We start from the raw sequence: 14,877 nt of genomic DNA on the forward strand, positions 1-14,877 counted from the left end.
AGGTCTAGAAGTAACCTGACTAGCTTGTTCTGAGATGTTTGGAGTTTAGATTTGAGGTTTTGGAGGTGCTAGGGTACCAGGAGGTGCATGCGTAATGGAAAAAGGGTTGAACGAGAGTTCCCGCCAGAATCCCTCAAGTGAGAGGAGATTCTGTTTGAGAAATCTCGTTCGTTGGTTAACCTTTCTGATTACCTTGGTTGCCATTTTATCACAGGAAAGGTTAGCCTCTAGAATGGAACCTAGGTAGGTGACCTCATCTTTCCTGGTGATAACAATGTCACCCACTTTTATGGTGAAGTCATTGACTTTCTTGAGGTTGATGTGGGGACCCAAACAGGATGGATTCAGTTTTACCCAAGTGGATGGATAGCTTGTTGTCAGCGAGCCAGGTGCAAGTTCTACACAGCTCAGCACTGAGGATTTTCTCCACCTGTGACTTGTCCTTGTCTGATACCAGCAAGGCAGAGTCATCCGCAAACAAGAACAATTCACAGTCGCATGCTGATGACATGTGGTTTATGTATATTAGGAACAGTAAAGGTCCCAATATACTGCCTTGGGGGACTCCACAGAGGGGGGGGGGACATGGTTGCCGTTCACCTCTACCACCTGCTCCCATGATGGCTGTTGGGACAAACGACTTCCAAATGTGCGTGAAACTGTGGCTGTTTCACAATCCGTGGTAATGCGAGGCGACTTTCCTTGTCAAGTATCGATGTCAGCCCGGTGGCCTCGCCCTCAGATAGAGGGCCAGAAAGTCATCAGTCACTCGGAGAGTAACAAAGTCCTTAACGGCGGCAGAGTCTTGACACCAAACAGAATAGATTTGGAAAAGTGTCAACGCCGCTGCCAGATCGTGTGTCACTTAGAGAAAACGCAGTGAGACAGCGCGGCGAGAATAAAAAGAAAAGCCGTTGAAGTGATGTATGAGAAATCAATATTGATTTTGTCTCTTGTAGCTTGAAGCTGCCATCCACAATCCTGTTCAGTGTGCAATGTTGGGCTTCTCTGCGGCCAGCACCTCCTTACCTCAAGGCTTTCTCTGGGTGAGTCACACACACACACACACACACACACACACACACACACACACACACACACACACACACACACACACACACACACACACACACACACACACACACACACACAACACACACACACACACACACACACACACACACACACACACATTATTGTATTTCTTACCTTCTTGAGACCTGAGAAAAATGCCTCCCTCTTTAGGGACCAGCCTTTCTAGATACATAAATATTTGTATTTACAACATGAATAATATATACATACTATGCAAATATAAAAAAGGCTAGTTGTGAAAAATGAGTTGGAATTTCACAAGAAAAAGGTCACAATTCACAAGAAACTACTGAGAATTTCAGCAGTATTATAATAAAAGTCGTCATTTTACTCAACGCAAGTCAACATTTTACAAGAAAAGCTGAACATTTGTGCAATATTATGATAAAAGTTGGAATTTTACTCAATAACAGTCGCAATTTTACAAGAAAAGCTAACATTTTGGCAATTGTATGAAAGGGGTCGTAATTTTTATTCGACAAAAGTCACAATTTTAGAAGCAAACTTTAAATGTTGGCAATATTATAATAATAATCGGACTTTTACTGAGCAAAACTATGACAAAAGTCATCATTTTACTCCAAAAATGTCTCTGTTTTACAAGCACCACAAAAAAAATGGGCAATATTGTGATAAAAGTCAGAATTTTATATGACAAATATCACTATTTTGCATTAAAAAAGTAATAATTTTACATAAAAAAGTAATAGTTTTACAAGAAAATATCGCAATATCACAGAAACAGAAAGATTATGTGAAATTGTTGCCAATTTTATAAGAAAAAAGTCGACACATTGTGAGAAAAAGACTGTTGTTTTTTTTGTTGTTGTTTTTTTTATAATTGTTTTTTAATCTTCATTTTTTACTTGAAGTTATTACAGTATGTCTCTATACACATATTTATTTATTTTTTAAATACATTTTGGCCAAAGGGGGCACATTTCAATTTCTTACACACACTTGTTATTACATACGTTGGCCAGAGGGGAGCACTTCAAATTTTTTCACACACTTGTTATTTCATATGATGACCAGAGGGGGAGCACTTCAAATGTTTACACACACTTGTTATTTCATATGTTGGCCAGAGGGGGAGCACTTCAAATGTTTATACACACTTGTTATTACATACGTTGGCCAGAGGGGGAGCACTTCAAATGTTTACACACACTTGTTATTTCATGTTAACCAGAGGGGGAGCACTTCAAATGTTTACACACACTTGTTATTTCATGTTAACCAGAGGGGGAGCACTTCAAATGTTTACACACACTTGTTATTTCATATGTTGACCAGAGGGGGGAGCACTTCAAATTTTTTCACACACTTGTTATTTCATATGTTGACCAGAGGGGGAGCACTTCAAATGTTTCCACACACTTGTTATTTCATATGCTGACCAGAGGGGGAGCACTTCAAATTTTTCCACACACTTGTTATTTCATATGTTGACCAGAGGGGGAGCACTTCAAATGTTTCCACACACTTGTTATTTCATATGTTGACCAGAGGGGGAGCACTTCAAATGTTTACACACACTTGTTATTTCATAGGTTGACCAGAGGGGGAGCACTTCAAATGTTTACACACACTTGTTATTTCATATGTTGACCAGAGGGGGAGCACTTCCAATGTTTACACACACTTGTTATTTCATATGTTGACCAGAGGGGGAGCACTTCAAATTTTTCCACACACTTGTTATTTCATATGTTGACCAGAGGGGGAGCACTTCAAATTTTTCCACACACTTGTTATTTCATATGTTGACCAGAGGGGGAGCACTTCAAATGTTTACACACACTTGTTATTTCATATGTTGACCAGAGGGGGAGCATTTCAAATTTTTCCACACACTTGTTATTTCATGTTAACCTGAGAGGGAGCACTTCCAATGTTTACACACACTTGTTATTTCAAACGTTGACCAGAGGGGGAGTACTTTAAATGTTTCCACACACTTGTCATTTCATATGTTGACCAGAGGGGGAGCACTTTTAAAAGCGACACAGAGTCAATTATAAAAATCCCTCCTTTTTGGGAGCACCCTCATTTAGATGGATGTCACCACAAATGAGACATTGTCTATTAGATGCAATGTTATTGATTTATGTCATCACTTGTTCACACCTCCTCATATGGAAGATACTTTTCCTTCTTCATGTCTCAAGAAGGGTAGGAATACAAGAACACACACACACACACACACACGCGAAGAATCAATCACAAGGAATCCACCTTTTACCGTTTGGAATCATTGCAGCCTTTAGCCCCGTAACCATGACTTTTGAACTCATCCTCTGTGTTTGCATTTTATTCACATTTGAAGAATAGCGTATCAAATGTAGCTAAAAGGTCAGAATGCGAAGGTCGAATGTTGCTGGGAAACTGCGACTGCAACATTAAACTGTTACTGTGTGGCATAAAGGTAAGTTGTAGGTGTGGGCTGGCTTTTATGAAGTGGACACCATCACACATCACAATGCAGTCTCCCGAGAAAGAAAATGCAATGATAGCAAAAAGAAGATATTTAGGAATTGTTTTGGGGGCGGTTATTATGTGGAAAAGTAACAAAATCCTCTTTGTCTTTCTCCTCGCTCGCCACATTCTACCCTTTAGGCCACAGGTGTGAAACCTAAGGCCTACAGTAATATCAATCAATGTTTATTTATATATGCCGTTAAAACAGTCAATTTCATGGTAAAATTGTAGCAACTCAGCTGCCAAAAATATTTTTTTTGACAGCGTTCGTAAAAAAATGATGATAATTAGGGCTGTCAAACGATGAAAACATTTAATCACAATTTGTTTGTAATTACCTCAAAATTAATCGTGATTAATCGCAATAATATATATATTTTTTGCCATTCATTAACGTACTCCAGACAAATACATTTCAAGTTTTTACTAGCATGACTGAACAATTAGTTTGCATTAATGAAATGTTTTTTAAACACTATGCTTTTTTTTTTAGTTTTAAAACAGCTCACCACAAAAATGACTTGAACACACTTTTAAGGAGGATTTGAAAAATACCCGCAGTGCGTCGGTCGGTGTCTTGCCAGACTGTGTAAGTTGTAGGAATACATCATTTGTATTCCTGCTGTAGGAGCACTTGCATTTAGAAAAGGAGCTACTCTTTCAGTTTTACGCATTGATAACACAAAGTGCAGAGTTTCCCATAAAATGCCAAGAGACCTGTGGTGGTGGGGGCGTGGCTATGGGCGTGGTCACCATGACATCATCGAGAAATTTGCATCATTTACTACAATGATATGGTTTTCTCTAAAAAGGCTCCAAAAAATGTATACTTACTAATTAATAATAACAGTTTTGTGTTAAATGTCCATCCATCCATCCATTTTACAATATAATTACAACACTTTATGTACATATTTATATACAGATTTGAACAATAAGTTATTCACTGAAATATATCTATTAATTGTGGTTCTTACAAAAAATATATATTTTAAAATATAAAAAATATATCTTATAAAATATAAAAGCTAAAATGTCTCTTAAAGCTCTTCCCCTTTAATTAGTGCATACTAAATAATTTAACTTTAGCCTACTACTACAAGCATATTATTTACCAGCAACATAAAGTGAAACAGAGGCAGAGGTGTCCTGCCACAGTCAGTAACAAATAAACAGAAAACAGTAGTGGTCAAATACAAATAAGGCAACAAAAGTATCCTACACTTCTCTTTTGTAAAGTAAATGTGAACAGCCTATATGGGCATCTACATCAACTATATGATTTGCCTGAGAAGCTGGACAGGACAAAAAAAAAATTTAAAAAAAATGTGGCGGCCTTAATTCTTTCGTGGCTGGCCACCACAAATAAATGAATGTGTGGGAAACACTGAAGTGTGGATTCTAACGATCATGTTTTGATTGTCAAAGATGTTTGGTAATGTAATTTGTGATATTTCTACCTGAATAAATGCTTCTGATAGTCAACAAATTACATTTTGTACGAGTTAATTGTTTTCATATGTCTGCATGACAGTGGTTTAACCTTCCCTTTTTATTATTAAATGTAATATTCCGCCTGATAAACATTCTGTAATTGAAGACTATCAATCAGAGAATGGTGTGAAAACAAATCTGCCACAAAATGTCCTCCTCTACAGTTTATTCCTCAAGTGATGTGCTAACATCCTTCATACCGACAGCCATCAGACTGTATAATGCATATGTTTCTTTTTGACTGTACTTAAATGTATGATAGACTGTTTTTAATGTTATTCACATGTGAATAATGCTGTATAATAGACTGTATTTATGTTATTCACATGTGAATAATGCTGTATAATAGACTGTATTTATATTATTCACATGTGAATAATGCTGTATAATAGACTGTATTTATGTTATTCACATGTGAATAATGCTGTATAATAGACTGTATTTATATTATTCACATGTGTAATAGACTGTATTTATATTATTCACATGTGAATAATGCTGTATAATAGACTATATGTATGTTATTCACATGTGAATAATGCTGTATAATAGACTGTATTTATATTATTCACATGTGAATAATGCTGTATAATAGACTATATTTATGTTATTCACATGTGAATAATGCTGTATAATAGACTGTATTTATATTATTCACATGTGAATAATGCTGTATAATAGACTATATTTATGTTATTCACATGTGAATAATGCTGTATAATAAACTGTATTTATATTATTCACATGTGAATAATGCTGTATAATAGACTGTATTTATATTATTCACATGTGAATAATGCTGTATAATAGACTGTATTTATATTATTCACATGTGAATAACATAAATACAGTCTATTATACAGCTTTTTCTCATGTGAATAATGCTGTATAATAGACTGTATTTATGTTATTCACATGTGAATAATGTTGTACAATAGGCTGTATTTATGTTATTCACATGTGTAATAGACTGTATTTATATTATTCACATGTGAATAATGCTGTACAATAGACTGTATTTATGTTATTCACGTGTGAATAATGCTGTATAATAGACTGTATTTATGTTATTCACATGTGAATAATGCTGTACAATAGACTGTATTTATCAATCAATCAATCAATCAATCAATCAGCTTTATTGTCCATTCTTACATGTACAAGACACATAAGAACTGAAATTACATTTTCGGCACAATCCCGCTAAGAGCAGACATACGTTACAGGGAGACAAGACGGGACCGCCAACGGATCAGCCTCACTTAGGCGCTCCTCAAAAAGGTGGGAAAAAGGTGACATTGGGGGGAGGGTGGAAGTAAAAAAAATATCAGTCTGAGGCTGGACCCTCAGGAATGGTCCAGACTGAGTCCGAGGAAAAAAACCTCACATAGCATGGCACACATAAACAAGGTACATTTAATCACAACAAACTCGCAACAAAGTCATCCAACAGGACTTTGGAGGCCAGCAGCTGCTGTTAAGCGCTGCTCAGCCCCCACAACCCCGGAGGAATAAAGCAGTGGTGAAGACGTTGATTGGGGAAGGGTATATGCGTGCATGTATGCCCAATTAACTTGGGTGAGATGTTGGATTGTCTTTATGGGCCGAGGCCGGCCCCAAGAGTTCAAGAGTTCAAGAGTCCGACCCAGGTGCTTTTGAAGAAAAGGGAAAGGTCAAAAGCGTCCATCTTTGAGGAGTCCTCGGGGGAGTGTTTTCAAACAGCCTGTTCCTCAAGGCCATTCGAGGGAGTCAAATCGTAGATTAAGATGTTGTTTTTTTCTTCGAGCAGTCAAAACAATGACATTCCTGCTCTATATGCTGGCTCTGACAATTCCAATTTATTCTTTCTGTAACATCATCAAGATCGAATCTACCTTGCGATTCAAATCAGCAATCGCTCCAGTCTGTGATCCCACAGCACGACCCAATCCTTCCATTGCGTTGAACAGCCTGTTGGCCCCTTGAGTGGCTGCCATCGTCTTCCGAATTTGACGATACACCAGAGCAATGCCCAGCCCAATCAGCAAATGCCCTGCGATCACAGCTCCAAATAGGTAGATGTCTTCCACGTCCTCGATGGAAAGGACTGAGAGGCACATGATTCTCCAAGTATTCCAGGAATCTCTCACGTACCCCGCAGCAATGGTTCCATCAGGGCAGCCAGGCTCCCCCGAGCCTCTTTTCCTTGTCGAAAAGACTGTGTCAATTGCGTCGAGAGTCCAGTTGATCAAATTCATTTTGATGTTTAGATTTGAGGACAGCTCAAGAAAAGAGGCTTCAAAATAGTTCAAACAAGACAAAAACAAAGAGAGCAAGCAGGGAGGGAAGGAGGGAGCGGAGAGAGATGCGACCGCCCTCACCAGTGGCAAGACATGTTATTCACATGTGAATAATGCTGTATAATAGACTGTATTTATGTTATTCACATGTGAATAATGCTGTATAATAGACTGTATTTATATTATTCACATGTGTAATAGACTGTATTTATATTATTCACATGTGAATAATGCTGTATAATAGACTATATTTATGTTATTCACATGTGAATAATGCTGTATAATAAACTGTATTTATATTATTCACATGTTAATAATGCTGTATAATAGACTGTATTTATACTATTCACATGTGAATAATGCTGTATAATAGACTGTATTTATATTATTAACATGTGAATAATGCTGTATAATAGACTGTATTTATATTATTCACATGTGAATAATGCTGTATAATAGACTGTATTTATGTTATTCACATGTGAATAATGCTGTATAATAGACTGTATTTATGTTATTCACATGTGAATAATGCTGTATAATAGACTGTATTTATATTATTCACATGTATAATAGACTGTATTTATATTATTCACACGTGAATAATGCTGTATAATAGACTGTATTTATATTATTCACATGTGAATAATGCTGTATAATAGACTGAATGTATGTTATTCACATGTGAATAATGCTGTATAATAAACTTTATTTATATTATTCACATGTGAATAATGCTGTATAATAGACTGTATTTATATTATTCACATGTGAATAATGTTGTATAATAGACTATATTTATGTTATTCACATGTGGATAATGCTGTATAATAGACTGTATTTATATTATTCACATGTGAATAATGCTGTATAATAGACTGTATTTATATTATTCACATGTGAATAACATAAATACAGTCTATTATACAGCATTATTCACATGTGAATAATATAAATACAGTAATATACAGCATTATTCACATGTGAAAATATAAATACAGTCTATTATACAGCATTATTCACATGTGAATAACATAAATACAGTCTATTATACAGCATTATTACCATGTGAATAATGCTGTATAATAGACTGTATTTATATTATTCACATGTATAATAGACTGTATTTATATTATTCACATGTGAATAATGCTGTATAATAGACTGTATTTATATTATTCACATGTGAATAATGCTGTATAATAGACTATATTTATATTATTCACATGTGAATAATGCTGTATAATAGACTGTATTTATATTTTCACATGTAAAAAATACCCAAGTGTTTATTGTCTATTGTGAGCGCACTGTGGTGCTGAATTCCCCCCAGGGATCAATAAAGTACTTTCTATTCTATTGTAAACATGTATGTAGGTAGAAATATCACAGATTACATAACAAAACACCTTTTGACAATCAAAGCATGATAGTAACGAAATAAATGTTGTATTTTGTTACCGTAGCCTATGTGACGCGTCGCGCTTTTATTGTGAAGCCGGACATGTTTTGACGACAAGACTGAAGAATGCTAAATATTTCCTGCCTGTTTGTTTACGTGCAAATACTTTAGTCAGGGTTTTGACGCACCTAAGTTATGGACTCACCCTCTCTCGCCCCAGAAAGTGTGTCAGAGACACAGCGTCCTCTACGTGATTGCACTTTAATGCTAAACGTCCTCCGAGGGTCCGCCCCTTTTTCCACGCCGCACTTCGGGAGAAAAGACCTCATTAAAGTCTGCTTGGAAGTGGAAGTGGAGACTTCCCGGGTGGAAGAAGTGTTTACATCCTCCCATGCTTGACACTTTACTCCAGCAGCAAGATGAAGCTGCTAGGCTAAGCTGACTCTCATGCGTGTTGACACTTTGTAACGCAGCTGCTCTCCTGATGGCCAAATCAAAGAGCAATATGGATGAAGCCTTCAACGCTCAATCAGGAGCATCTTCCTTCTCATACTTCAACGCTCAATCAGGAGCATCTTCCATCTCCTACTGCTGGGAATTCCTGTCTCATCCTGCCCGGATCACCGCTTGTCTCATCCTGCCCGGATCACCGCTTGTCTCATCCTGCCCGGATCACCGCTTGTCTCATCCTGCCCGGATCACCGCTTGTCTCATCCTGCCCGGATCACCGCTTGTCTCATCCTGCCCGGATCACCGCTTGTCTCATCCTGCCCGGATCACCGCTTGTCTCATCCTACCCGGATCACCGCTTGTCCACGCCACCGCTTACAATTTTGCGACCGATACTGATGTTTCATCAACGATATTGGCCACGCCCTCTGACATGATCAATCCCTGGCCACTGTGCTGTTAGATATCACTTAGACCTCAGCTGTCTTGACCTGTCTGTCAACTGGACAACTGACCTGTCTGTTAACTGTCAACTGGACAACTGACCTGTCTGTCAACTGTCAACTGGACAACTGACCTGTCTGTTAACTGTCAACTGGACAACTGACCTGTCTGTTAACTGTCAACTGGACAACTGACATGTCTGTCAACTGGACAACTGACATGTCTGTCAACTGGACAACTGACCTGTCTGTCAACTGGACAACTGACATGTCTGTCAACTGGACAACTGACCTGTCTGTTAACTGTCAACTGGACAACTGACCTGTCTGTTAACTGTCAACTGGACAACTGACCTGTCTGTCAACTGGACAACTGACCTGTCTGTTAACTGTCAACTGGACAACTGACATGTCTGTCAACTGGACAACTGACCTGTCTGTCAACTGGACAACTGACCTGTCTGTCAACTGGACAACTGACCTGTCTGACAACTGACCTGTCTGTCAACTGGACAACTGACATGTCTGTCAACTGGACAACTGACCTGTCTGTCAACTGGACAACTGACCTGTCTGTCAACTGTAAACTGGACAACTGACCTGTCTGTCAACTGGACAACTGACCGGTCTGTCAACTGGACAACTGACATGTCTGTCAACTGTAAACTGGACAACTGACATGTCTGTCAACTGGACAACTGACCTGTCTGTCAACTGGACAACTGACCTGTCTGTCAACTGTAAACTGGACAACTGACCTGTCTGTCAACTGGACAACCGACCTGTCTGTCAACTGTAAACTGGACAACTGACCTGTCTGTCAACTGGACAACTGACCTGTCTGTCAACTGGACAACTGACCTGTCTGTCAACTGTAAACTGGACAACTGACCTGTCTGTCAACTGGACAACTGACCTGTCTGTCAACTGGACAACTGACCTGTCTGTCAACTAGACAACTGACCTGTCTGTCAACTGTCAACTGGACAACTGACCTGTCTGTCAACTGTACAACTGACCTGTCTGTCAACTGGACAACTGTCAAATGTCAACTGGACAACTGACCTGTCTGTCAACTGTCAACTGGACAACTGACCTGTCTGACAACTGGACAACTGTCAAATGTCAACTGGACAACTGTTAACTGGACAACTGACCTGTCTGTCAACTGGACAACTGACCTGTCTGACAACTGACCTGTCTGTCAACTGGACAACTGTCAAATGTCAACTGGACAACTGTCAACTGGACAACTGACCTGTCTGTCAACTGGACAACTGACCTGTCTGACAACTGACCTGTCTGTCAACTGGACAACTGTCAAATGTCAACTGGACAACTGTCAACTGGACAACTGACCTGTCTGTCAACTGGACAACTGACCTGTCTGTCAACTGGACAACTGACCTGTCTGACAACTGACCTGTCTGTCAACTGGACAACTGTCAAATGTCAACTGGACAACTGACCTGTCTGTCAACTGGACAACTGTCAAATGTCAACTGGACAACTGACCTGTCTGTCAACTGGACAACTGACCTGTCTGACAACTGACCTGTCTGTCAACTGGACAACTGTCAAATGTCAACTGGACAACTGACCTGTCTGTCAACTGGACAACTGACCTGTCTGTCAACTGGACAACTGACCTGTCTGTCTACTGGACAACTGTCAAATGTCAACTGGACAACTGACCTGTCTGTCAGCTGGACAACTGTCAACTGTCAACAAGTACAAACCCCGTTTCCATATGAGTTGGGAAATGGTGTTAGATGTAAATATAAACGGAATACAATGATTTGCAAATCATTTTCAAGCCATATTCAGTTGAATATGCTACAAAGACAACATATTTCATGTTCAAACTCATAAACTTTTTTTTTTGCAAATAATCATTAACTTTATAATTTGATGGCAGCAACATGTGACAAAGAAGTTGGGAAAGGTGGCAATAAATACTGATAAAGTTGAGGAATGCTCATCAAAGACTTATTTGGAACATCCCACAGGTGAACAGGCTAATTGGGAACAGGTGGGTGCCATGATTGGCTATAAAAGTAGATTCCATGAAATGCTCAGTCATTCACAAACAAGGATGGGGCGAGGGTCACCACTTTGTCAACAAATGCCTGAGCAAATTGTTGAACAGTTTAAGAACAACCTTTCTCAAGCAGCTATTGCAAGGAATTGAGGGATTTCACCATCTACGCTCCGTAATATCATCAAAGGGTTCAGAGAATGTGGAGAAATCACTGCACGTAAGCAGCTAAGCCCGTGACCTTCCATCCCTCAGGCTGTACTGCATCAACAAGCCACATCAGTGTGTAAAGGATATCACCACATGGGCTGAGGAACACTTCAGAAACCCACTGTCAGTAACTACAGTTGGTCGCTACATCTGTAAGTGCAGGTTAAAACTCTCCTATGCAAGGCGAAAACCGTTTATCAACAACACCCAGAAACGCCGTCAGCTTCGTTGGGCCTGAGCTCATCTAAGATGGACTGATACAAAGTGGAAAAGTGTTTTGTGGTCTGACGAGTCCACATTTCAAATTGTTTTTGGAAACTGTGGACGTCGTGTCCTCCGGACCAAAGAGGAAAAGAACCATCCGGATTGTTCTAGGCGCAAAGTGTAAAAGGCAGCATGTGTGATGGTATGGGGGTGTATTAGTGGCCAAGACATGGGTAACTTACATATCTGTGAAGGCACCATTAATGCTGAAAGGTACATACAGCTTTTGGAGCAACATATGTTGCCATCCAAGCAACGTTACCATGGACGCCCCTGCTTATTTCAGCAAGACAATGCCAAGCCACGTGTTACATCAACGTGGCTTCATAGTAAAAGAGTGCGGGTACTAGACTGGCCTGCCTGTAGTCCAGACATGGAAAATGTGTGAAGCCTAAAATAGCAGAAGGGAGACCCCCGGACTGTTGAACAACTTAAGCTGTACATCAAGCAAGAATGGGAAAGAATTCCACTTCAAAAATGTGTCTCCTCACTTCCCAAACCTTTACTGAGTGTTGTTAAAAGGAAAGGCCATGTAACACAGTGGTGAACATGCCCTTTCCCAACTACTTTGGCACGTGTTGCAGCCATGAAATTCTAAGTTAATTATTATTTGCAAAAAAGAAATACAGTTTTGTGAGTTAGAACATGAAATATGTTGTCTTTGTAGCATATTCAACTGAATATGGCTTGAAAAGGATTTGCAAATCATTGTATTCCGTTTATATTTACATCTAACACCATTTCCCAACTCATATGGAAACAGGGTTTGCAACTGTTGACCTTGGCGCCACATGATGGCGGACACACTCCAGCCTTCATTTTGGCACAACCCCTCCAAAGTAACTTTGGCCCCACATGATGGCGGACACACTCCCTGGCCTCGTCTCGCACAAACTCATCTAATTAAAGCTGGCAAAGCATTTGGGCAGAGTCCTCCTCCCCTGAGCAGCGAGGAGGACTCAGTCCAGATCACGGCTGTTTCTCCAAACCAGCGGGCGCCCACTTTGCCAGGGAGGACACGGCGCGGTGGCGAGGGGGCCGAGGAGCAGACACGTGAGCGCGGGCAAGCGTGGAGGTGGAGAGGCCACTTGAAAGCTTCCTTTCTCCGGCCCCTCGCAGCCAGATAAGTCTCAGCTATCTTCTCCTCAGCAGACAATTATTTGTTGTGGCTCGTCCTGCACCGCCCACAGGAGCTCTTTGTTGTGGCTCGTCCTGCACCGCCCACAGGAGCTCTTTGTTGTGGCTCGTCCTGCACCGCCCACAGGAGCTCTCCTGTCCACATTCCACTCGCGGGTACCAATCAAACAAATGATGGCATGCAAAAGGGGCTGAGCGGGGACAATCAAGGGATAATCACTATATTTAGCTCATGTTGCCGTCACATGATGCCATTTAAACACATGTCGGCGGCCTGGCACCCACCCAGAGGGAGGGAGGGGGCCTGGCACCAAGAGGAGGGGGCCTAGCACCAAGAGGGAGGGAGGGGGGCTGGCACCCACCCACAGGGAGAGAGGGGGCCTGGCACCAAGAGGGAGGGGGGCTGGCACCCAGAGGGAGGGAGGGGGGCTGGCACCCACCCAGTGGGAGGGAGGGGGCCTAGCACCAAGAGGGAGGGGGCCTAGCACCAAGAGGGAGGGAGGGGGGCTGGCACCAAGAGGGAGGGAGGGGGGCTGGCACCCACCCAGTGGGAGGGAGGGGGCCTAGCACCAAGAGGGAGGGGGGCTGGCACCCAGAGGGAAGGAGGGGGGCTGGCACCCACCCAGAGGGAGGGAGGGGGCCTGGCACCCACCCTTGATTTTGTAGGTAAAAACTGATTTTCAAAGTAAAAGTTGATTTTAAAGGTAAAAACTGATTTTCAAGGTAAAAGTTGATTTTCAAGGTAAAAGCTGATTTTCAAGGCAATGGCTGATTTTCAAGGTAAAAACTGATTTTCAAGGTAAAAGCTGATTTTCAAGGTAAAAACGGATTTTCATGGTAAAATCTGAATTTCAAGATAAAAGCTGATTTTTAAGGCAATGGCTGATTTTCAAGGTAAAAGCTGATTTTCAAGGCAATGGCTGATTTTCAAGATAAAAGCTGATTTTCAAGGCAATTGCTGATTTTCAAGGTAAAAGTTGATTTTCATGGTAAAAACTGATTTTCAAGGTAAAAGCTGATTTTCATGGTAAAAGCTGATTTTCAAGGTAAAAGCTGATTTTCAAGGTAAAAGTTGATTTTCAAGGTAAAAACTGATTTTCAAGGTAAAAGTTGATTTTCAAGGTAAAATCTGATTTTCAAGGTAAAAACTGATTTTCAATGTAAAAACTGATTTCCAAGGTAAAAGCTGATTTTCAAGGTAAAAACTGATTTTCAAGGTAAAAACTGATTTCCAAGGTAAAAGCTGATTTTCAAGGTAAAAGTTGATTTTCAAGGTAAAAACTGATTTTCAAGGTAAAAACTGATTTTCAAGGTAAAAGTTGATTTTCAAGGTACAAACTGATTTTTAAGGTAAAAGTTGATTTTCAAGGTTAGGGTTAGGGTTCCAATTTTCAAGGTAAAAGCTGATTTTCAAGGTAAAAGCTGATTATAAAGACTATATTTAGCTCATGTTGCCGTCACATGATGGGATTTAAACACAGACTACATGTCGGCGGCCTGGCACCCACCCACTGGGAGGGAGGGGGGCTTGCACCCACCCAGAGGGAGGGAGGGGTCCTGGCACCCACCCAGAGGGAGGGAGGG

At 40.4% G+C, this 14,877-nt stretch overlaps 1 protein-coding gene across 1 annotated transcript in view; it reads left to right on the forward strand.

The window, feature by feature from the left end:
• The first annotated feature begins 715 nt into the window (after positions 1 to 715).
• The window catches only part of LOC133643339 (rho guanine nucleotide exchange factor 10-like protein), a 76,906-nt gene continuing 62,744 nt past the window's right edge, over positions 716 to 14,877 (forward strand). The window contains exons 1-2 of the mRNA XM_062037826.1: positions 716 to 856; positions 960 to 1,046. Of these exons, the coding sequence (XP_061893810.1) occupies positions 716 to 856; positions 960 to 1,046 (228 nt within the window). The remainder of the gene's footprint in view (positions 857 to 959; positions 1,047 to 14,877) is intronic.

Source organism: Entelurus aequoreus, linkage group LG26 (genome assembly GCF_033978785.1).
Source record: "Entelurus aequoreus isolate RoL-2023_Sb linkage group LG26, RoL_Eaeq_v1.1, whole genome shotgun sequence".
NCBI lineage: Eukaryota > Metazoa > Chordata > Actinopteri > Syngnathiformes > Syngnathidae > Entelurus > Entelurus aequoreus.